At 51.7% G+C, this 23663-nt stretch overlaps 1 protein-coding gene across 1 annotated transcript in view; it reads left to right on the top strand.

The window, feature by feature from the left end:
* Nucleotides 1-302: 302 nt before the first annotated feature.
* Nucleotides 303-23663, top strand: part of Znf423 (zinc finger protein 423) — a 307866-nt gene continuing 284505 nt past the window's right edge. Inside the window, exon 1 of the mRNA XM_028891830.1 lies at nucleotides 303-694. Coding sequence (XP_028747663.1) covers nucleotides 655-694 — 40 coding nt within the window. The 5' untranslated portion in view covers nucleotides 303-654. The remainder of the gene's footprint in view (nucleotides 695-23663) is intronic.

Below are 23663 nucleotides of genomic sequence, written 5' to 3'. Positions count from 1 at the left end.
GCTTTTTATTTTTTTCGGGGGGTACTAAGCTCCTGTGCTCCGGACCGCCTCCGGTCTCCTCGCCCCCTGAGACCCTCCCGGCTCCAGCCCGTTCCCCCTCCTCAGATGGGTTCATTGTGAGCTCCGCACCGGGCTGTGTGGCCGGACGCCTGCAAACTTTGCACAAAAATCCGGCAAGGGGCGGAGGAGAAGGAGGAGGAGGGTGAGGGTGGCGGTGGTGTGGGGGAGAGAGGGAGGGGGCCGCAGGGGCCGGGGGCCGGCGGGGGGTGGGGAGGAGGAGGAGGGGGCGGCTTTTTTTTTTTTTTTTTTTTTTTTTTTTTGCATAACTCGGCTCGGCCGAGTGGCCTCCGGACTCCCCGCGCCGCTGGGACCGCCGCTGGGACCCGGAGCCCCCGGCTGCCGCATTGCAACAGGCAGGGCCCTGGAGCGCCCCCCGGGCCTCCCCCGCCCCAAGCGGCCTGGGCCGGCCAGGGCTGCCCCCCCAAGGGAGGCTGCCTGGGACCTGCGGTCCGCTCCTCACGGCCGCCGACCCGGCTGCAAAAAACAAAGTTTCCGAGAGGCAGGCGGAGGAGAAGGGGGAGAAGGGCTGCCCGGAGCGGCAGGGGCGGCGCGGGAGCCGGCCGCGGACGGCGACGGAGCGCCCGGAGCCCGGACATGTCCAGGCGGAAGCAGGCGAAGCCGCGCTCGGTGAAAGGTGAGCAAGCGAGGCCCGGCGGAGGCGCGAGCAAGCGAGGAGGGAGGGAGAGCGAGGGAGGAGGGACCGGCGGGCGGGCGGGCGGCGGGCGGCCGGGGACCGCGCGAGCGAGCGAGCGCCGAGAGGAGGAGGCGGAGGGAGGCGGAGGCGGAGGCGGAGGCGGAGGCCGCGGGCGGGAGGCGCCGGCGGCGGGGGCAGGACGCACACCCTGCCCGCCGATCAGCTCCCGGCCCGGCGCCGGCTCTTGCCGGGACCCGGGCTGGGGGGCTCTGCATAGGGGCCCTCGCGGCTCCTAGCGCGCCGGCCCCGGGCCCGCGTGGCCAATCAAGGGGTGCGGGCCGACTTGGCGGGGATTGCGAATCTCGGCGGCAGCATGGGGAAGGAAGAGGCGGCGAGGACGGATGCCCTGGAGGCCAGCAATCCTTCGTTGGCCCCGGGCCTCGCTTGCATTCTCCGGTGTCCTTTTGGTCACTCGGGGACGCGGAGAGAGCGAGCGAGCCGGGCGCCCCCTCCCCGCCCCAGGCCCAGGCCGAGCTCCCGGCCCGGGCCCCCGCACTTCCTGCCGGCTCCACCGAGGCCAGCTGGGCAGGGAGACTCGCCAGGAGTTCATTGTCTGTGCCGCGCCGGCGGGATGCTGGTCCCCAGGGGAGCGCAGCGGCTGCTGTGAGCGCCCCTTGGAGCAGGGCGTCCGGTACCACCCCGGGCAGCCGCGCCGCGGGCACTCTGGCTATCTTCTGTACCGAGTCCCCAGGGTGCGCACGTTTGTCAGGAGCTATAGATAGCCGAGTACACACATCCCCCCTTGCTTTCTATTTCCACGGAGAGTCCGAGGTTTGAAGGGACCCCTGGAGAGCAGATGCCTCGGGGAGAGGTTGGTGCGAAGGCCTCCAGGTCCTCCCTGTCCCTTTTCCCCTCCCCGGCTAGCTTCTGCAGGCATGGCCTGCTGCTTTGTATCCATTCCAGACTCTGTCTGGGCGCATTGGGAGATAGATGATAGAGGAGCAGGATGTGAGCAACCATGGAGCCCGAAGTCCCGAGGCCCTTGTCCTGGTCCAGCTCCCCTGATGACCTCTGGCCACAGCCCAGCTTTGCTCTGAAAAGTTCATTTCCTGGAGGCCTGCGCGGGAAGGCGTTGGGGCCGGCTCCCTTCCTGCCAGTCTTGCTGCTGGTTGGAATAGCTGGTGCTGAATCTGCACCACGTGGGTTTTGAGACCCTTGGCTTCTCCTTCCTTCTAAAGCCCCAGGAGAGTCAGGGGCACCTGGTCCCACCGACACCCTCTCTGTAGTCTTAACTCTCAGCACTGGCTCCTTTCTTTCATTGAGAGACGTTGCTGTAGCTGAGCACCCCGTCCAGCTTCTCAATCTTGAACAGCCTGACTTGCTCCACAGAACTGGAGGTTCCAGAGAGTTCTGATTGTGGGACAAGGAGGCCAGAAGAAAAGACTCCCAGAAGACGACAGGGAAGAGGAGTCGGGGAAGAAGAACTTTGCACTTTGAAATAATATTTGATATCTTTCCTCGGCTAACTGCTCAGTTCTTGGAGAGGAACTTAATGCAACCCAGAAGAAAAGCAGAATAGGAATTACTGGTGGGGAAAGCAGTTTTCTTTAACTGAGGCAGTTGAATTTGAGTCAGACCTATGTATAAAAGCAGATTGGTGTGTTCGTGCGTGTCTGTGTGTCTGTGTGTGTAGATGCAAAGCTTGCCCACCTATAACACGGTCTGTGTCTCCAAACCTCTTATTTTAGAAAGCAGTAAGCCACAGAAAGCAAAGGTAGGACAAATCACGGCAAACAGATGGGTGGGTGTTTCAGAACTGTCTGAACCGAATTCTAAAAACACTCCGTGGATCACAGCGGAAGACTAGAACTGAGCCTCAGCCTTTCATGAAATGAGCCTTGAAATGATTTTTAACCTGTGTCTGTCCCTAAATGTATGTGTTTATGTGTAGCAAACAATTCAAGCGGGGATGGGCAGAGACAGCAAAGTGGCAGGCAGACCAGCGGAGGTGTTTTGAGAAGTTCTGGAACATCAGCCACACATTGCTTTTCCATCCTTGGAGTCTGGGGACCCTTTCCTCCCCCCAACCCCCACCCCATCTCTCCAGGACTCGGTTCCAAAAGCTGCTCCAGCCCTTTTCTCTCAGTACTTTGCCTTTTATTACCTTTACTGAGGTGAATAAGGTGGAGATGTGACCATTTACCAACAGAGGAATTAAGAGAGAAGATAATTTGAATTGATAAGAATTACAATAGGTGAAAGATTTATTGCTTCTCAAGAACTGCCCCTTTCTCTCAAGCAATATTCCACAGGCAGTGCTTAAGTGTGGACTGTTCCACACCAAGGGTTTGAAACACAAGGTCTTCACCTTTAAAGATGCTTGAAGGTGCTTCTTAAGGACCAGCGGTTGCCTTTTACGTTGTATTTTATCCTACTTCAACTCTACCGCTGTGTGTCAGAGCTGATGTAGAGGCATTGTGGACTTCCCCCAGCCTGGTGTATTCTGCTGTGAAAGTCGCTTGACCGTAATTTGTAATTGATCTCGGAAATATGAAAGCCCATAGCAGGAAGGAGAGACAGAAATGTAACAATTTTGAATGAATGCTCAGAAAGTGTGATTTGAAAGCTTTGAAAATCAAACAGGCCTCAGGGGTCACTTCCCACTCTGGACACAACCTCCCTCTGGAGTGGGGTCACTTGTCCCCCCAGGATGTTTGTCCTTCTTTGGAAAGCTCAGCTCTGTAGGGAGGATGCCCAGCCAATGGGAAGGGGGGTGCCAAGGCAGGAGGGCAGAGAGTGAGCAGCCTGTTTTTCAAAAGCCTTGTGATTTTGTTAAAAAAAAAAAAATACAAAACCTCCAAACCACCCAACAAATCCATAAATGTTACAAAAGTCACATTTCCTGACCGATTTTCCTTTTTTTTTGTATGCCTGTCCTGGTGGTGTGGCAGTTGCAACAATTTGTTTCCTTTGATGATTTTGGCCTCATTCCCTAGGCTGTTGTCGTCTCATTCACTGATGTTATTTTGGCCGATGATACCAGGTAGTTTGGTAACGATGCCAGCGGGTCTCCCTGTCACTCAACATTAAGGAGAACTGTCCGGCTCCCTTAGGCTCCACGCAACCACCCCCTCATTCCTTTAGAAAATGAATGTTTCCCTCAGCCTCAGTTAAAAACTTTTTAAATAATTTGTACTATTGTTGATTTTCTCCATTTTAGCAACTATCTGTTAATTACAGTTCTTAATATTAATTAGCACTTAGGTGTGTCCATGCCCCACCTCCCATCCAAAATGACCACTAGTGGCTTCTGTACTTCTCTCCCTTTGTCTTCTCTTGCCAGCCTGAGCTCCTCAGAAGTCCATCTTATAAATTTTGTGGTCTAGGGACTTGGGAACAGTGTAGTTCACCATTGTGCCTGTTTCCATGGAAATAATTGAGATGTAATAAATAGAGGCGTTCTGAGGTTACAGGTTTCTTGATTCAGCAGAGACCACACACAAGTGTAAATGGTTGAGATTTGTTTGGCTAAATGTACATGATCTTGCAGGAAGGGCAAGACAAATCCTTTGTAGATTCCTTCGCTTTCTCTGGGTTCAGGTTGATGACATTTAATCCTAATATTTAATTCCTTCCACACCAATTAAGTTACTGATTCCTGGCTTTGAAAGGGCCCGTTTCATTCTAGGAAATATCCTTTATATCTAGTAATTGCTGTTTAGGTTCTTACACCTGTTTCCTTGCAAAAAAACTTAATAAGCAATAAAATAAGATAACTATGTGCCTCTGGCAGGAGAATCTTGCTAAATGTTTAACTGTGAGGTGTCTAGTGTGTGTTCACCAGGAAAGGTGCAAAATGCCGTGACTTTGCAGTCATACAGCAATTCAGTAGAACCAGCCAGCCCTGGCAGTGCTGTGGCATGTTAGGAGAGGAGGAGGGGGACCACACGAGGAGGAAACTGGAGCACAGCTTCTTAAGAGTGTAGCTTTTCTAGCTGGAGACAGAAAGGCTGGAGATCTGGTTCAGTGTAATAGAAAGTTGCAACAATTGCTATATCAGTAGCCAGCTCTTAAGCTGGTGGCTGTGGAATTCTTCCCCTGATGTTGGATTTAATAGTCTGGCAATTAGATGCATTGATTTCTCTTAACTGTTCATTTGGATGTGTAAACGAAAGGAGCCCACCACTGAGGCTGCCGTGCAGGCTTGCTGCCGGGCTCTAGGAAGGTTGCTTGAGGTGGTAGTGGGAGAAGGAATCCTCAAGGCAGCCTTATGACTTTTCCTTTTAGAATTTGTCATCTTGTAACAAAATGAAGAGCACCTGTTGTTTCAATACTGGACAGATAGAACAAAGGTGTCCACTTTTGTCTGAAAAGTGAAAACACCCTTTTCTGCCAGAGATGCTTCCGGCATAACATCTCAGTCTCTGTTATCAGACTCAAGTGCATACTTTTGCTACGTTGTCTATTAGGTGTCAGAGGGGCCAGTCACATTCCAGTTTAGAGGTCCCTCCTCTATCACAATTGTCCATACCCTGTGTAGGTGGGCACCCTTTAGGGATCAAGAGTACCCTCTTGGGCCCCTTGGTGGGCTGGTGGCTTGGGTGGGTTAGTTTGGGAAGGATGTAGATGACATGCTCTCATGAGCGTTAGCCCTGCTCACTTGGCTGCTGTTTTCTGTGTTACACAGGCATTCAAACTGTCTTGAAGTCATGGAATTGAAGGTGGTTAGGCTTCCTTACGTCTTGATCTTTTTGTCAAGGTCAGTGAACAGGTTTAGGAACCCACTTTGTATAGATCCTGCATGAAACAAGCCTGGCCCTTGGTACACGACTTACTGCTCTCATGCCTTGAAAACAGTTGTGGTTAGGATTCCTTCAGATGTGTGGGTCTAGTGTACTTGTTGTAGAGAGTACCGTGGAGACTTACTTGGGTGCCCCATTACTATGAGTAGCTGGGAAAATCCCCATATGTGTTTGCTGGCAAATTTGACAATTTCCGCAAATGCCTATCAGCTTGCAAGGGTACTATATGTGTAGAATCCTTCCGGGGTAGCTCTGCACCCCAAATGGCCTGACAAAGCATGCGTTGGTTATATCTTGATTGAAGTTTTAGGCACTGGCTATTGGCTTTGTGAGCCTGCTGTGGGCTCCAGGAAGGGTGAAGGGAGTCGGGGAGATGAGGATGGAAACTTCTGATTCCTAGCTTACCTGCCAGGGTCTGGGGCAGCCAACGATTGGGGTTGTACACTCAGGAAATAAAAATACTTTACCTCTTTCAAGGATGCCAATTAGCTGATTGCTCCTCATGGCTGTCTTTAAGGAGGATGGTGTTTTACCTATCTTCTTGTACAAAGGTTTGATTTTTAATGTCTTGTGAAAAGGATTCTCTTTGTCTTGATTGATGTCAGGAATAAAAGCATGATGGTAATATCCCTCTGAAAGCTATTGTATTGTCAGCCCTGGCTGGCAGCGGGAGGGCCTCCCAGCGTTATAGATTAGCGCTGTGAAAACACTGACATTTTCTTTGTTACACTGCTGTTGTTCTACTTGCAAAGTCAATTACACAATGTCAGCTCAGTTACCGAGTTGACTTTGGAAGTCGCAACGTTTCCCCTTCTCTTCCGAAAGATAGAATTTTCCTTTGTTGCTGTTGCTCTGTTTTCTTTCTTTTTTAACCTGCCTTCCTTCCTGGTTACCTCCCCTCACTCTCGTCCACGCCTCCCAACCTCAGAATCTCCTCACGGTAGCTCGATTCACACTCTGGTTTCATTGGTGACAAGTCACAGTGAAAGACCGCCACACGGCTATTTTGGAATTCTCATTCATATTTCCGTGGCTTCTTATTGATACAGTTAACGATAGCAGCCAAGATACATAAAAAGCCTGACAAATGAGATTAAAGTGTTGATAATCTCTTATCAAGTGGGATATTTTCTGGATTGGGGGGGGGTCATTGAAGTTGGCAAATTCAGTTTTCTTCCCTTTTTCCTTTGAGACTTTCTTTTCTTTTGCCGTGGGACCCTGGCAAAAAGTGCTAATTACTTTTTTTTTTTTAGACAGGGTCTCTCTACATAGCTCTGGCTGTCCTGAAATTCACTATGTAGACCAGGCTGGTCTCAAATTTACAGAGATTTGCCTGCCTTTGCCTCCCGAGTGCCGGGATTAAAGGCATGTGCCACCACACCTAACGTCAATTACATTTTTTCTCAAGCTAGGATCTTGCTGTGTAGCCCAGGCTGGCCTCCTTCTGCTTTCTTTAGCCTTCTCAGTACTGAGACGGTAGGTTTGTGCCACCACTCTAGCTGACAAGGACTTTTTTTCTTGCTGGTCAGTATCTGTAAGCATTTGGATGCTGGGGGTTAGGACTCAAAGAGTTTGGGTAACCCTGTGCGTGTCAGGGTAGAGGGATCTCAGTAGGAGAATCATGCACTTTTCTCCAGTCCCACTGCAGAGGGCTTATCACATTCTGAGGAGGTCTCACGAGGTAGTTCCAGGCTGTTCTGGACACAGGAGGGCTTGGCCTCAAAACCTTCTTTCTGAGGAGGAGGAAAGCCTTGGTGTGGCTTTCCAGGGCATTCTCCCACTTCACTGTCCCTGTCTTTTCCCCGTTCCCTAATCTGGTCACGGGCGAGGCAGGCACGTGCCTGTGGAAGCTTGTGGAAGCACCGTCTCACTGTTCCTTGACAGAGCACCACCAGTGAGAAGCTGCCACTGTCCTGGACTCCAGATGACAGGGACCCATCAGGAGAGTCTGTCCTAGGACAGTAATTGTGGCCCCTGAAATTGTTACTGTGAACCACCAGACAAGAGCCAGTATTCACCAGCAATTTGTCAGGACTAATTTTGTTTTTCTCCAATAATTGAAAATTAATGTCTTGAAGTGAAAGCAGATGTTCATGTCATCTTCTGAATTGGGATATAAAATGGGGCTCTGCGGATGTGCTCACTAATTTAACAGCCACTTTTCTCTCCTAGATAATGGGGGTGCTGGGGCTGATATCACTTAAGGGCCAGGGACTGCCTGAGAGAGAGGAGGAATGTGTGAAGCACTCCCATGTTCCTCGAGGGTTCATTTTGGAGGGAGAACACATAAGTGAAAGGCTTTCCTTGGGCTGTGGGACTTCTAGAGTTTATTGTTTTGGAAGTTCCTTCCTGCAAGACAGTTTGAGGCATTGTGTGGGGACAGTAAGAGAAGCCGTGGCCCAGGGAAGAGTTTGACTTCCTGCAGACGTGTGGCCCTACCTTTGTGTAAGCAAACCTGGTTAAGACTGCAAATTAGAGGCCCACACCTTCCCTTCCGGGAGGCAGAGGCAGGAGGATCTCTTTGAGTTCTAGGCCAACCTGGCTCATACAGCAAGTTCAAGGAAGCTGGGAATACGCAGTAAAACCCTATAGTATAGAAGGTGACCCTGTGCTGGGTGGGGCAGAAGCTGCTGAGTGGTCTGGTGGTCATCACCAGTGTTACAGCATTAGTCCTGTCCTCAGGGACACATTTCTGGGGATGGATCCTGGTTGGGCCTGACTAGACCAGGACCCGATCCTAGCCACCTGCCAGGACGCAGGCAGTCCTTGCCTGTCACCCAGCCTGCTCTCCAGGCTGGCTCACCTGAGAGGAGAAGGGAGGAACAGCTCTGTGGAATGGCTGCTTTGACTCTTAGAGAGTCCCAGTGTGGGCACATATGTATGGGTGTCGGCACAGAGCATCTGCTATTCTCCGGTGTGTGTGTGTGTGTGTGTGTGTGTGTGTGTGTTTTTTTTTTTTTTTTTTTTTTTTTTTTTTTTTTTTTTTTTTTTGTTTTTTGTGTGTGTGTGTGTGTGTGTGTGTGTGTGTGTGTGTGTGTGTGTGTGTGTGTTTTCTACCTCTGCCTTTCCTGTAATTGAGATTTGCCCTCTCACTACCTGGACAGGGTTATTTTGTACAGTATTGTCAATCCTGTCCTGCTCTGAGGGTTAATAATTTTGTTGATCTTAATTAAATAAAACACACTGCTCCTCTGACTCCTGTTGTACCCAGTTTTACTTGCTTGAAGGCAGAGTGGTTACCATCTGGATTTGGTGAAGGGATGGGACATGGCTGGACAAGGCAGCCAGGTGGGTGGTTGCCACAGCCAGCTTAGACCCTTGGCCCAGGTGCTGTGGGGCCTTGCAGCTACCACGATATTTCTGGTTCCTGAGCAGGAGACAGAACTTTGTCCCTAACCCCCAGGGGCTACAGGTTCGAACTTAGGGAGAGGAGAGGCAATCACCAGCTCCAGGGGCTCTCCAGGGAGAAGGTGCAGGAGAAGAGTGGGGTCCCAGAGGAGAGAGATGGAAAGAGGGGTAGGGTAGGCTGTAGTCACCTGGGTGGAGGCTGCGGAGTTCTGTGTCTCTGAGGACCTGTGAGCAGTGCCCAAGTTAACCTCCACAGATCCCTTGTCCATCATGGACAACTGGGAAGTTTCAGGCCTTTGCTCTTTTACCATTGGGTCCCTCAGTCCTGAAGGTCACTGGATGAAGGGCAACCTTGGATTGAAGCTCATCTTTCCATGTTCCTGGCATTCTTAGTCTTATCCAGCCTGGACTGGCACATTTTTCACGCCCCCTGCACATCTGTACACTGAATTTTAACTGTAGAGCTGTCTGGCTCCCTAACTTAGCTGTGATAGTCTTGGTTCTGCTTCCTAGCATTGCAATCCTTAGTACTCAGAGCCAGCCCTTTTGAGAGGTGGCAGCCTCCACCTGGCCTTATTCAGGTGAGAGAGTTTACTGAGATGTGGACACATGGTTGGGCATCTGGGACTCCATAGTCATTTATACATGATCTTTACCTGGTTGCCTGGGTTGTGGGTCTGAAAACCTATGATTGAGCAAATATGTTGGCTGTTGAAGGAATACATATGAACGGGTAGACAGTGAATGAGTAGTAAATAAGTGTGTGGGAAATATGTAAATGAATCAACCAGTGGGGGAGTGTGAATAAGTGTGTGGGAAATGTGTAAATGAATTAATCAGTGGGGGAGTGAACAAGTGAGGGGGTGGACTGGCTGGGGCACACATTGTCTTAAGGCCAGAGCAAGACTTCTTGGCATCCTTATCTGAGGCAGGGTCCTCCTTCCTCCTTCCCTCGAGACCTCTGCTTCTGCTGAGGGAGGGCTGTGAGCCTTCTGCCTGTTGAAGCTGGGAGTGGCCGGTGCCATTTTCTCCCTGTAGCCACCATTTCTTGTTCTGCGCACTTTAGAAATGATAGCTTAGTATGAGATTTTCATAATAATTTTAAGCAAAGTGGAGTGCTTCCCTCATGCTGCCCACACTGAACTGCCGCAGAGCTACAGGGTCGAGACTGGAAATGCCTGGTTGCTTTGGAGCTAGCCAGGACTCTACAGTTTCGTACTATTAGGGGTCTCCAGCACCCTCCTTGTCTCCAGGGTTTGCCCCAGGAGCAGTGGTTGGAGTGAGGAGTGGGGGCTGAAACTAAGAAGTGGGAAGGAGAGCATGAACAGTAATGGTGTCCTGTTGGTTATCTAGGATAGAAAAGGAAGACCCCTTTTTCTGAAAATCAACCTGGTTTCTATCGTGGGGGTGAGGGAGGTTACAGAGCATGCTCTGAGGCCTTGGGCAAGACAGTTTTTTGACTGTGTCTCTTTCCCGACTAGAAGGGGATGGAACTAGTTGGGTTGTTATTGTATGCTATGTGGTGGAACTGAAACCAGAACCTTGCACCCAGGACCTTGCACATGCTAGGCGAGTGCTATACACTCTGAGCTACACCCTCAGCTCTTGTGTGTGTGTGTGTGTGTGTGTGTGTGTGTGTGTGTGTGTGTGTGTGTGTGTGTCATGGTTTTGCTGTGTAGCCAACTGGCCTTGAATTTGAGATCTTCCTGCTTCAGCTTCCAGAGTGCTGGGGTTGTAGGTGGGTGTTACTGCATGCAGCCTCGGTATAGTTTTTTAACTCAAAAGCATAAAAAGGGGTAAACATAGGAGAGTTTTGGCTTTATAACGAGGAATATAATAACAGGAAGATAGAGTTAGGTCTTTTTTTCAAGTTACCTTTTGATGTGATGGGTCGGTAATGATGACTCCAAAGGGCCTGTTCCAGGGAATCTGCAGTGGGCAGCTGGTCTTGTCCTGCTCTTCTGCCAGTTTGGAGGTTGAGGGGTATAAGAGACAAGAGAAGATGGCGCGTAGGGCTTGGCAGTGGTGTGGGTGTCTTGAGCTGTATGAGAATCTTCGAGTTTGTGGAGACATTTGTGCCGGCCAAGTGGGCACCCTTGGCCCCAAGGGCTCGGCCAAGTGTCACTGAAGCTGGTTCTCTGGGTGCCCTTTTCATCCAGGGATGATGAGGGTGGAGAATGGCCAGGCCATACATGGGTCCATCCAGAGCCACAAAGAAGACATGTGAGGTCAGCTGTGTACAATCCCATCCCATTTGTTCCTTCATATGAATCTTGTAGCAGCTCCCTGACTGATTTCTGTTCTGGAGACGTGTAAACTGTGGCATTGAAATGCCCTGTCCAAGGTCATTCAGAAGAACTAGGATTGGAGGACAAATCTTAGCCAGCTCCAGTCAGAGCCGGTGGTCACCATCTTTATAATTATTCTGGCAGCCCTGGAAAGCAGCAGAAAATCTGCCTTCTCTAGGGCTGCAGAAGCCCCTGGCTCTGTAGGAACAGGAGTCAGCTCTTACTTCCTCTCTTCTGCAGAATGCTGCCCTTTGGGGCTGGCTGTGCTCACATCTTTAAAACCAAGTAAAAGATCTCCGAGCCTCAAGATGTCTTCATTCTCTTTCTTTCCTGGGGACAGTGGTTGTCATCATCTCACCCAGACTTTTTCAAGGTTGCCTGTATCCAGGACATCTGGAACATCTGCAAATGCACATAGATAGTATCTTATGCTACCTGACCATGCCACCTCTCATTTGTTATTTTCACATGGCAGTGGGTTTCTAGCCTTTGTTGCATAATTAGTTTTTTTCCTTAGGTACTTGAAGTAGTAGTGATATTACCTGGAACCAGAAAATTTGAAGATAAGGTCCCAGGTTGGTTATTTTTATTTTTATTTTTTTTAAAGCTTCCTGTAAATTGAATGAACAGCCAGGGCTGAAGACTGTTAGCATGGAAGTTACTACCATGTTCGTGTTGTAGGTCTCCACATCAACAGCCAGAAGGCACTGGAGTTTACGCACAGTCCGCTGCTGGGGGATGTGTAATTGTCTCCAGTGTTTTGCTGTTACATTGATGCAGGGAGCATCCGCACTTACAGATTTTTGTGTTCCTGTTTGAGCATTTCTTGTTGGGTCGAGGAGTATTCACTTGAAAAATGGTGTAGCTGTTTCCAAATTGACTTGCAAACGTCATACCGACTCGCCCACCGTTAACTGGTGCTTGAAGGCGGGTTTCCCCTCCTCCTTGCCCAAACGGGCTTTCTTTCCTCTCTTTGTTTTTGTTTTCTTTTTGCCAAGCAGACTGCCAAGAAATCACACGTTGTTTTCCTTTGCACTTGCTTTATTAGTGGAGTTTCTCATGTTTATGGGCACTGCTTAGGAGTGGGGGCATTGCCTTCTCCCCTGCATCCTTTAGTCCCCTGTCCCCATCCCTTTTTTCTTTCTTCTGTTGTGTTCACTCTTCCTACATCCTGAACATCTTACCTAGGTGAGACTCAGCCTGGTTCAGAGGAGGATTCAGAGGGGACTGAGTGGAAGGCATGCTGGGAAAGGTCTGGAACCCTGAAAGCTGAATTAGACACAGGGCAGCCAAGGGAGAGAGAGGCACAGGCCTTGGGCTTCGATGGGCTAGACAGAGGGAATTCCTTTGATAGGGGAATGGGCAGAATCCAGCATTTTATTTGTGCCTCGAGAACGGGATCACACCACCAGGAGTAGCTGACATCTAAAGAATGCCGTATGCAGACACAAGGTGTGCCTGTCATAGACAGGGTCTGGATGTTCTTGAATCTGGGCATTCACTTTGGTTTCGCTGTGTAGCCCTGGCTGTCTTGAGTAGACCAGGCTGGCCCTAAACCCCGAGATCCACCTGCCTCTGACTCCCGAGTGCTGGGATCAAAGGCGTGCACCACCCCCGCCCGGCAATAGTGATTCTTAACAACGAACCTTAGTCATGACTCCTCAGCTGAGTGCCCTTCTCATGAGGATGGTCAGAAGTGCTCCGAGAGCTGCAAGTCAGGTGTCCAAGGTTGTGCAGTGACTTTGTGACAGAATTGTGCCCGGAAGAAAAGCAAGGCCATCCTGGGAACTTGCTGCTGCGTTGACCATGGCTTGTCTTCTCCATATTCCCTGCAGATTCTGCCCTCTCGATCCCTGGCCAGGCACAGGAAATGTTTGTGGGGAGGGCGGAACATTGCCATAGAGTCTGTACATCCCTGTGCACACCGTTCTGTGTTCCTGGGGGTGTGTGGACTTGCATGCAAATGCCTGTGTTTCTCAGTGTGTTTCCCAAGTGTGCCTCTCTCTATCTTTGTACACGTGTGTGGGAGTCAAGGTGTGCGCATGTGCACGCCTGCGCAATGTGTGAGTGAGCCCCGGGTGCCAGCAGCCTGGGGGAGAGTCTGGTCACTGCAGTGGAGGGCTTTGTGTGTGGCTTCTCTGTGTCCATCATTGAGGTGTTCTGGAGCACTTCCTGTGTGCCCAGTGCTGTGCTTGGCTGGGTCCTACTGTAAGCACAAAGAAGCGGGTCCTTTCCAACTGTTTAGGAAATGGTGGTTATGAGTGGTGTAATGTCTCCTGTGGCCAGACGCACTTGGCAACACTGGATTAAGCAGAATTGTGACTTTCTCAAACCTTTAGAGCTTTCCTGGTCCTTTGAAATGCTCGTGTGAGAGTCCCTCAGAGAGCCTAATGGTTTGTGATGTCCACTAGACTGCTTGTTGCTGGATCTTCTCATCTCAGCTTGAGTTTCAAGGCTTTTAGGATCCACACTATTGCTGGCTGCTTGCTCGCTCATTCATGCATCCCATGTGTTTCCTGAGCATGTATGTACTCGGTGCCAGCACTGCTAGGATGCTGAGGCTGCAGCAACAGGTGCACATGTAAGTTCACTATAGCTGGGGGAGAGGCTTCGGCAAGTGCACACTTCAGTAGTACACTTCCTGTTCAGAAGGGAAGGGTTGGGAGAAGCTGTCTGGACAGGACCATCCTGGAGGGGACATGTGTCCAGACGACAGGGGTTTCTGATGGGAGGGGGCCTGGAAAATATTACTTCCACAGGGCTGGGAGAGACTGGGGGAGGTGGCTGGGTGTTCCTGGGTTCCCTCCCTGCTCATTGCTACCAACCCCATTAGCTCAGTCCATTTTGGCTTTTCTGGTGCAATCCAGGCCCCAGAGAGACTCCCTGGGTGATGGGTCAGCTCAGCTAGGGCTGTCACCGGCTTGGGCTTAGAATTCTGAGTCTTGTTCTTGCCCCAGGAACCAAAATGTCATGTCCTCCATTCCATCACAGACACACAGGCCTCTCTCAGAATATCAGCCATGGCAGGACTCAGGCCATGACCCAACCCTGTGAGAACCATCCAGCAGAGTACCTCCTCTGTCTGGTCATTGCATTGTCCCCAGCACCTGGCAGTGGACTCATTCCAGACTTATTTGACAGTTGGGGAAATGAGGCCAGGAGGCTCCTCAGTCTCCTCAGAGGCCTGGCCCAGAATCCGGCCCTTCTCCAAGCCAGGCTGTGACCCGAGGAGAGTGGTGTTGATGGTGGAAAGCGCCTTGGGTCGGGGACACCAGAGACCTACAGGACAAGAGGCGGGAGTTGGGCCCACTGCAGCCTGTCTGTGGGCTTGCCTCAGAGATCTGGGTCCAGGGACATCAGAGAGGGATGGAAAGACAATGATGCAGTGGTTGAAAGAGAAGTCATGGATAGATAGGGCAAGAAATGGGGGTGGGGAGGTAGTTGGGGGAAAGGAGGGGTGGTGGTAGTGAGGTAGGGGGATGGGGTAAGTGTAGGTGAAGCAGGGCCGCCCCTCCGGGGCGCTTTCTGCTTCACGACCTGCGGAAGCCTGGTGGCCTTGGGAACGTGGCCCTTTTGGGGTCCCCACCCTCCTGCCCGTGGAGGCGGCCCTGGGACTCCTTTGAGGCGCCGTCCTGGGAACGAGCCGGCTGCCCCCCGCGCTGAGGGCTCCATGGCTGCGGCGCAGTAACTCAGAGTCTGGGCTTGGCACAAAGCGGCCGCGGCGGGGGACTGGCTGGGAAGGCGCGGGTTGCGCCGCTCGCGCGTCTCCGGGTGGGCCCCGCCACTCAGCCGATCCGGCACTCTCAGGCCTCAAGAGGCTCAGGCCCGGCGGGGGCGGCGTCGCGACCCCAGCAGGGTGCCGGCCGGTGGTGGGTGGTGGGCTGAAGCCGGCGGGCCAGATGTGCACCTTAGGGAACCTTGGGGTCCTCGAGCAGGGATTGGCCCCCAGCTTTGGGGCGGGGCTTAAGGAGGTCAGAGGCAGCAGTTTGGGTTGTGCCCGGTAACACAATCAGTGCCCTCCATTGCTTGCTTCCTAGGGGCCAGGGCTGTTCTGAACAAGTCACACCAATCCAAGCTTCACAGACACCTATGGGCAGGTACTGTTGATCCCTCATGTGTTACAGAGAGAGAAGCAGAAACAAGTCAGTTGCCTAGTGCTGGGCAGCTAGGACTAGACCCTATTTGAAGACAAGCTTGGAGACCGCTGAACTATGCTGTGTCTGCATTATGCAGGAATACATAAAGAGGCTGGACATATGGGCATAGGGCCGCCTGCTTTTTTTTTTTTTTAATTTTTTTTTTTTAAAGGGTCTCAAAAAATACTTTGAGGTATTCCAGGTTGGCCTAGAACTTGCATTATAGCTGAGGATGATCTTGAATTTCTGGTCCTCTTGCCTCTACCCTCTGAAGGCTGGGATTGCCAACATGTATCAACATACTAGTTTATGGTATGCCAGAGATCCAAGCTCTGGCTTTGTGCATGCTAGGCAAGCACTACCTAATGAACTATGTCCCCAGCCCTTGAGTGCACTTGTCCAAGAAACTACAGGCAGACGACCGGCAGACCCAGTTTGCTTCCTTTGGTGGATGGCTGGTACTGCCTGAGCTGGATGGCCATTTCAGAGGCATTCTGGGTACCTGCCTTCAGGGAGCTGACAGTGGACTTTGGAGTGAGGTAGTTAGACAGAGTACACAGTTCTGCCGGTGGCTGAGTCTCACTGGGAGCCTGCTCTGCTTATCTGACTTTGGTCCTCTAGGAGGATCTTACAGAGTGGGTGATGGGACAGCTGATGTGGCGAGATGGGAGGGAACCGCAGAGGAAAAGCGGCCAGTCCTCTTTGCCTTTGACCCCGGGGCTGCCTCGCTGTGCCTGGGCCCAGCTCTGCTGTGGATAGAGGAGAAGAAAAATCTCACTGTCTCCACCCATGAGAATCCAGTGGAAGAAAGTCTGTGGGAGGTGGGGTGTGTGTGACTGGGGGGACTGGGACAAGTCTGCATGGCTTTCTCTGAGGCTAGAGCACAGCAGATGGAAGAGGCAACACAGAGAGTAGAAGAGACCGCTGGGTATGGGGTGGCATTGTGGGGCAGTCTGCTGCTGTGTGCACACAGCACAGAGCATGGTCCATTCTGGGGGATCCTCCAGATGGCTGCCTGGGCCTTGATCTTTACATTTGTTTATTTTGTGTGATGTGTATGTGTGGGTGTGCACATGTCCTAGCCTCTGTGTGTAGGTCAGAGGACAACTTTCAGGGGCTCTTCTCTCCTTCCGCCATGAGGCTCCAGGGATTTAACTCAGGTCACCAGGCTTGGTGGCAGGCCTTCTTATCAGTAAGCCATTTGGGTATTCCTTGGGCCTTGATTTGATTGATTGATTGATTGATTGATTGATTTTTTTTGAGACAGGGTTTCTCTATGTAAAACCCTGGTTGTCCGTAGACTGGGGTGGCTTCGAACTCACAGAGATCCACTTGCCTGTCTCCCGAGTACTAGGATTAAAGATATGCGCTGTCACTGCTTGGCTGGGCCTTGATTTTAAAAGGCCTCTTTTTAATTTTTTTATTTTTTTTGATGTGCTGAATATTGAACCCAAGGATTCATATATGTTAGACAAGTACTCTACCACCAAGTTATGCTCCCTACTCTGTATTGTCTTTATTTCTTAAATCTATCTATTTTATGTGTATGAGTGTTTTGTCTGAATATATGTCCGAGCACCACATACATGCTTGGTCCTTGTGGAGGCCAGAGAACAGCATCAGATCTTCTGGGACTGGAGTTACAGACAATTGTGAGATGCCATGTGGATGCTGGGATTTGAACCCAGGTCCTCTAGAAGAGCAGCCAATGTTCTTGACAACTGAGCCATCTCTCCACCACCTATTATGCCTATTTTGAAATCAATCTAAGTCACCCTGGCTGTTCATTATCGTTCAGTTCTGAAACAACCCCTGATTAAGTGGTGCAGGTGTGTACCACCCTGCCCAGCTCTTAAAGGACACCTAGGTTTATACAACCTCTGTGAATTGTGTAGTTGTGGAGGTTCACATGGTACCTCCGCATACCAGGGAGATAATTTGGGCACGGTCCCTCCTGCTGTGCCAAGGGAGAAAGGGGGTCCTCAGAAACTACAGGCCTTGTTCTAAGTTCAGGAGTATCAGGGCCATTGCTGCTGTGAGTTGGGCGAGTTATTTCCAAGCTTCCATACCAATGTGCAAGACCTTGCTGGGGCCTATGACCCCACCATGCACACTGTTAGAGCTGGGGATGGAAGGGAGCTACTGACCCTCCAGCCTTGCTCCTAGTCCCTGAGTGCCTCGCCAGGCTGAGCGGCTCCCATCCCCCATGCTGCATCCCTGAGAAGCCAGCTGCCTGCTTGTGTCCACTGTGTCCACAGTTCAGTCTGTCTGGGTGTCTCACGGGGCTTGATTCTGAATGTCCTGTTCTCCTCACTGGCTCTAAGTACTAGTTCTCCACGGTCTCCAGGGGGAATGTGGAGGCCTGTCCTGGGTTTCCTGAACTCATTTCCCACGTGGAAGTACTGGGTGAGGCGGAACCTGTCCCCACCTCCCTGGGTATCTTGTCCTGCTTTATTTTCTTTGGAGAGCCCACCTGGGATGTTTGACCCATGTGTAAGGGCAGCAGCGACAGGATGTCTGTCAGTGTTTTTTGAGGTACCAACTGCAGGACGGTTTCTTCATAAGTTTCTCACGAATCCCCTCAGTAGTCCTGTGAGGCTGGTACCAACCTGTTTACTTGGGTGATGTAGCTTGGAGGAGCAGCCTAGTGTTCAAGGTCATGGTGGATAGATGCTGTGGGGCCTGCTGGAGTCACTCCTGGCCTGCCTCTGCACACCTGGTGAACCAGTGCCAACCCAGCTCCTCCCCAGGAGGTGGCGGCCAGCTAGGAGACAGGACAAAGTGCTGGACTCAGAGCTGGTGACGCTGTGTCCCCCTCAGGAAGGTGGCCAGCCTCATCCCTTCCCTGCGCCTGGGCTGGACCCACTCCTGAGACTCCAGTTGGGACGAAGCAGCCTGGACAGGTTAGAGAAGGGAAGGCTTACCCTGGTGTCCCACCCTGACGTTTGAGAGGTTGACGGACCAGTCTGTGCTCGCTCTGTGGTGTCCCGAGAACCTGGTAGTACCACGGCCAGCTCTTGTCTTCTGTGAGGTGGGAGTCGGTGTACTTAGGGATTTACTGTCCCTCCTTCTGTGGTTTCTCCCACGCACCCCACCTCCCAGGCTTTGGGAATCCTTCTGGGTCATCAGGAATCTGATGTTGGGGTGTGTGTGTGAGTGGCTTTGCTGGGGAATGTATTCGAGGAGGACGGCATCTCCTTGAACTGCTGCTGCCCAGGGCCTGGGGTTGGCCTGTAAGCCTACATCATGTTTCCTTCCACCCCTCCCCCACACTCCCATCCCATGGGTGTATGCCCCTAGGAGGAGTCTGCTGGGTCAGGGTGCTCTAAGGCTTTGTCTCCCTGACCTTTCTCCTTCATCCCCCACACCAGCCTGGAGCCCTGGGTACACTCCTGTGCCAGGACACTGGACCCCTCTATATTCTCTGCCCTCCACCCCCTCCTTGCTTGGCTTCCTGGAACCCAGGCACCCTGGAGGTTTCTGGACCATATCAAATTGCCTGGGTGGTTGGATGCTTCCTCTTTTTTTTTTTTTTTTTTTTTTTTTTTGGGCCGTGAGGAGTGGGGGAGCTTCTAGAGAGACTGGTGCCTGAGCTGGGACCAGTCATGGGTGGGGGCCGACCACCAGCTGATGTCCCCCTAGTCCTTCCCCCTGAGAGCCCTGGGACCTGGCTGGCCCTCCTGGGTGGGGATCGGCTTGGGCGGCATTTCCTGCCTCCCTCCCTTTCCCTTTCCACCAGACTCCCCAAGGATGCCTCTTGGGGGACAGGGGCACACTTTAATCCTTCTCACTGGCGAGCTGTGGCTGATTTGGCCTGGCCTAGCCACAGTCCTGCTGAACTAGGGCTCAGCATGGGCTGGGCTACACTTTTGCTCCCTACCCCAAGATCCCACCTCCTGGCGGGACAGCTGGGCCCCAGCTGGGCACACCTCCTAGTCTGAGCCAACCGGCTGCTCCGTACGGACTGAAGGGTGGGCTCTAGGAGAGGCTAAAAAGACTGGGAAAGGAGCCTCCTAGGCCAAGGGGTGGGGTAAAGGGAAGGACCAACCTGGGCAGGAGCCCCAATGAAGCCCCCTCCCCCGCCCCGCACTTAATTCTGAGGCGATTTTGACAACCCTCGAGTCTTCTGCAGCCGTTCAGCCGCTCTGCCTGGCCCCCCAAGGCCCACTGCACACATGGTTTTGCTTTTCCAGGCATCCTCCCCTGGTTCCCTCCCCCTGGGTGCCTTCACGAGCTCTTCGGCCCCCTCCCCCAGCCCTCCTGGGCCCCCTCCTTCCTCCTTGACCCACTTTAGTCCCCTGTTGCTGGGGGAGGGGAATGCGCAGCCGGCGGCTCTGATCCTGGCTGCCTCCCCCAGCATCCCTTGGGGCGGGCTCTGGATGGAGCCAGCAGGCTGAGCCGGCCTGGCCCCAGGGACTGGCACACGGCGAGCTCCGTGTGGCAGCCTCCCTGCCCCCTCCGTGGACAGACAGTTCTGGACAGCTGCCCCTGCCCGGGCCCCTGGGAGGCCCTGCCAGGACACGGCTCTGGTTTCCCCCAGCCCCAGGGAGCGGTGGCTGCAGAGGTCCCTCCCACCACTGCCTCCTTGCGGAGCACTTCCGGGAGAAGCCACAGGGCAGGGCAGTACCAGCCGAATTTCCACCCATCCTTCCCCTCCGTCTCCATTGGAGAACCTGGAGCTGGGGTTGTCTTATGTGTGCGACTAACCTGTGTGACCTGGGGAACTCTGTCAACACCCCGTGGGCCTCTTGTGTATAGTGAGGAAGTTAGACCACATAGCTAACCTTGACTGAGCAGAATCATGTCCCAAGGGCTATGCACACCACCATGCACTTAGGTCTCAGTGACTGTCACAGCATTGGGAGCACGATTTCCTATTCTCTGTTTCAAAGGGGAGGCCATCCCACAGGGTTTATGCCCCTGCACCTGGACTGAGTTATCTTGCCTTACCCTCTCCCACTCTATGGTCCATATTGACACGTAGGCTATTGACTCCTAAGCTGCAGTGGCCTGGCCCTCTGAGGATGTGGCTTCTTGCACCTTTGGGACCCTTCCTAATGCGCTGACTGGCTGTAAAAAGCCTGCCCCTTTGCTCTGGGATAGGCGGTGGGAAGGTCAAGTACTAGCCCGCCAGGGCTGGGACTCTTATATTGAGGCCTTTTTTTGAGGTCTGCAGTCTGACTCTAGCCTGCTGGGGGCCCCTGCGGTGAACGCAACCTGGGGGTGCAGTGGATCCTGGGGTCTGGTCTGCTCTCAGTAGCAGGCATGGGTAGGAGCAGCCAGGAATTTCCTGTGCCCTGCCCAGGAGTCTCCCGCACATTGTCCGCTCCGCCCTTCCTGCTACCCCACTCAAATGCAAGTGTGAATAGGTGGGAAGTCCTGAGGGGCTATGGAAATTTGAGAGGGTGCCCCCTCCCCCCCAGTCTGCCCTGTTTTTTTTTTTTTTTCCTGGAGCCTTGACATCTTCCTTCCTCTGGGAACCTTTTCATTTTGCCATCATTGTCTTGCTGAATAAAGGAGGATTGGGAGGTGGGAAGGGGCTCTGGGAGTGAAGTCAGGCCATCTTTTCTTATTTGCCTAATTTCCTCACTCAAATGTGTCTTGTGATTAAACATTTTCTTAGCATGCTTGGTCAGGGCCAGGCTGGGTTTCTTTTCATAAACATTGGCAAGTGAGTTTAACAGCCCTGTTTGTATTAGCTGGAGGTTTCATTTGCATAGTGATTGTTCTTATGAAACAGAATAATCACTCACAGTTTATGAAACTGTATAAATACCTGGGTCTGCGTCCTTGGTGCATGCGCAGACCTTTCTTCCCACATGTAAATGTATCCTGTTTGGGGATGAAGTTCAGACTCCTGGAAAAAAAAAAAAAACAACAAAAAACTCCAGTGCTTTGGGTTTCTCTGAGGAGCCCAGGGTGGTTTCCTTGGCTGGAGTCCTGGGCTTGTGGGTGTTGCGGATGGGCGGAGCTTGTGGTGATAAAGTGGTCTAGTGATTAGGTACCCCAGTGCACTTGAACCAGCCAGAAGGTTGCACATCTGAGCCCCCTCCTTCATGTGGTCCTTCCTGACTTAGAGTTCTTGGAATGACCTCACTCTATGTCAAGGTTAGAGTTGAACCTGAGAGCCTCTAACCTCAGCCTCCTGCGGGCTTGGATTATGGATTTGCACCTTCCCGTCTTTGGATGAAGGCTGCAGACTGGAGGCCTGAGGATGAGTGTTGCCCTTGGAATTTTTTTTTTTTTTTTTGAGATAAGCAGGTAGGTGAAGGGGTGCAGGTTACCGGTGCGTATCAATCACCCTGCTCGCAAATATGTTATGACTGGATTGCACTGTTTTTTTGTTCACTTTTCTTTTAAAAACACATTAAGATTTATTTACTTTATGTGTGTGAGTATTTGGCCTACATATGTATGTGTACCATGTATGTGCCTGGTGCCCACAGAATCCAGAAGAGGATGTTGGATACCCTGGAACTGGAATTGTGGATGACTGTGAGCCATCATGTGGATGCTGGGAATCGAACCCCGTCCTTTACAAGGGCTCAGGTGCTCTAAGCCACTGAGCCATTTCCCCAGCTCCTGCACTGTCTTTGAAGGAAGGAAACCAGTACGGGAAAAGCTGGAAGTATCACAGCAAAACTCATATTCTGGCTTGCTTTTCTAGTACCTAATGGGTGACCTGGGCTCTTCAGACCCACTTTCCTGCCTGTCAGGAGCTGAGGCTTGTGGAAGGTACCACTTGGGAGGGCTTGGCTGCTTTTGGACGGCAGGCTCCTGCCAAGCAATGGATTTTTTTCCTCTGTGGAAGTTTCTTGTGGAACTTGGGGTTTTTTGGTTTGCTTTTTTTTTTTATAAATTATTTATTTATTTGTCTATATGTGCATGTGTGTGCATGTGCACATGTGTGAGTCTGTGGAGACCAGAAGACAGTCTGCAGGAATCAGTTTTCTCTTTCCACTACACAGGCTCCTGGGATTGAACTGAGGTCAACAGGTGTGGTGGGTGACAAGCACCCTCATACACCGAGTTGCTTCACATCTGCTCTTGCCTTTGGTGGCCGAATCCTTTGTCTTCCTTCAGGCTCCTGTCCCCTTGGTTCTGCCCCAGTGGCTGTGAGCTCAGGGACCTCCTGAAGACAGTGCATGGAAGCAAGGAGATCTGGAGAAAAAGACACTGTGAGAAGTCATATCCTCATTCCCAGTGGCTTCCCTTTTCTAGAACATTCTTGGCCTTTTCCTTAGTGGCTCATTTTAGATCATTTCATAATCTCAGTCTGTGCTTTAGACTCAAGCAGCATAATCTGGATGGGTCAGCTGGTTTAGCTGGGATGACGTTTTAGCCTATTCTAAAGAAACTTGAAATCTGCTTGTACTGCGTGGACCCAGAATAGTACCGTCCCATTAAGAAATGGCTTGACCAGGATGGAAGCTCGGGGAGCATCCTGGGCCCTTTGATCCTGGCTGCTTTTTGGAGCCTCCACTTTCTCAAAAGGAAGCTGTGAAGTGAGTGCTGCTCACCACCCTGCACCTCCTGATGCTTGGAGGGGTCTGCCATCACCTCACGGAAGTAGTTCCTGTAGTCTCTGGTGGACCTTTTTATTCACTGTGGACAGCCCCGGTTGGAAGACTGCTTAGTCTGGGCTCTGTGCTCTGTACACCATGGTCTGCTGCTGTCCTCCCAACAGTTCTAAGTAGCAGCCCCCTGATTTTATGGATGATGATACTGAGGCTCCGGGGCCTGAGGTCATGTAACTGGTAAACAGACGGAAGTGTTAGGATTTGAACCCAGGTTTCCTGGCTCTGGCATTTGCCCTCTCAACCCTTGTTCCATGTTTTCAGTTTCTCCAGCTGCCAGGAATGTTAAATGTGAAACCTGCCAAGAGGTTCCATTATGAGCTCTTACTTCTCCTGCTGGGCATGAGCCTGGAATCAAGTCCTTTTTGAGGTGTTAAGCTGAAATCTCCTCTCCACCCTGCATCGATGACCAGTACTTTGCTCTGGATAACATTTCTCCCCCCCATCTAAGGGCTCCAGAGTGCAGAGAAGCTGAAAAGATCCTCAGGAGAGGGGACAGAGCCAGCTGCAGGAGGAACTGACTGACTAACAGAAGTCAGTTCAGGCAACATTCAGGCAGCAAGGCCAGTAACTCAGATTCAGAGCAGCCCAAGAATAAGAGGCTGTTGGAAATAATGGGAGGAGAGACCTGAGTGTAGCTGTGGAATACTACTTAGTTCAGCCAGCCTAGACCCAGGTGTTTTTCATGTTCTTTCTGTTCTGCTCAACACACTGGCCCTTATGCTCAGATTTGACTCCTAGGGAAATGTCTGCTGTTGTACCAGAGACCACAACCCACACGTTTGTGTTCCAGACAAAGGTGTGTCTTTAGAGGATGA

Source organism: Peromyscus leucopus, chromosome 5 (genome assembly GCF_004664715.2).
Source record: "Peromyscus leucopus breed LL Stock chromosome 5, UCI_PerLeu_2.1, whole genome shotgun sequence".
Taxonomy (NCBI): domain Eukaryota; kingdom Metazoa; phylum Chordata; class Mammalia; order Rodentia; family Cricetidae; genus Peromyscus; species Peromyscus leucopus.
The sequence above is the reverse complement of the archived record's forward strand: the minus strand, read 5'-3'. Positions and strand labels throughout refer to the sequence as shown.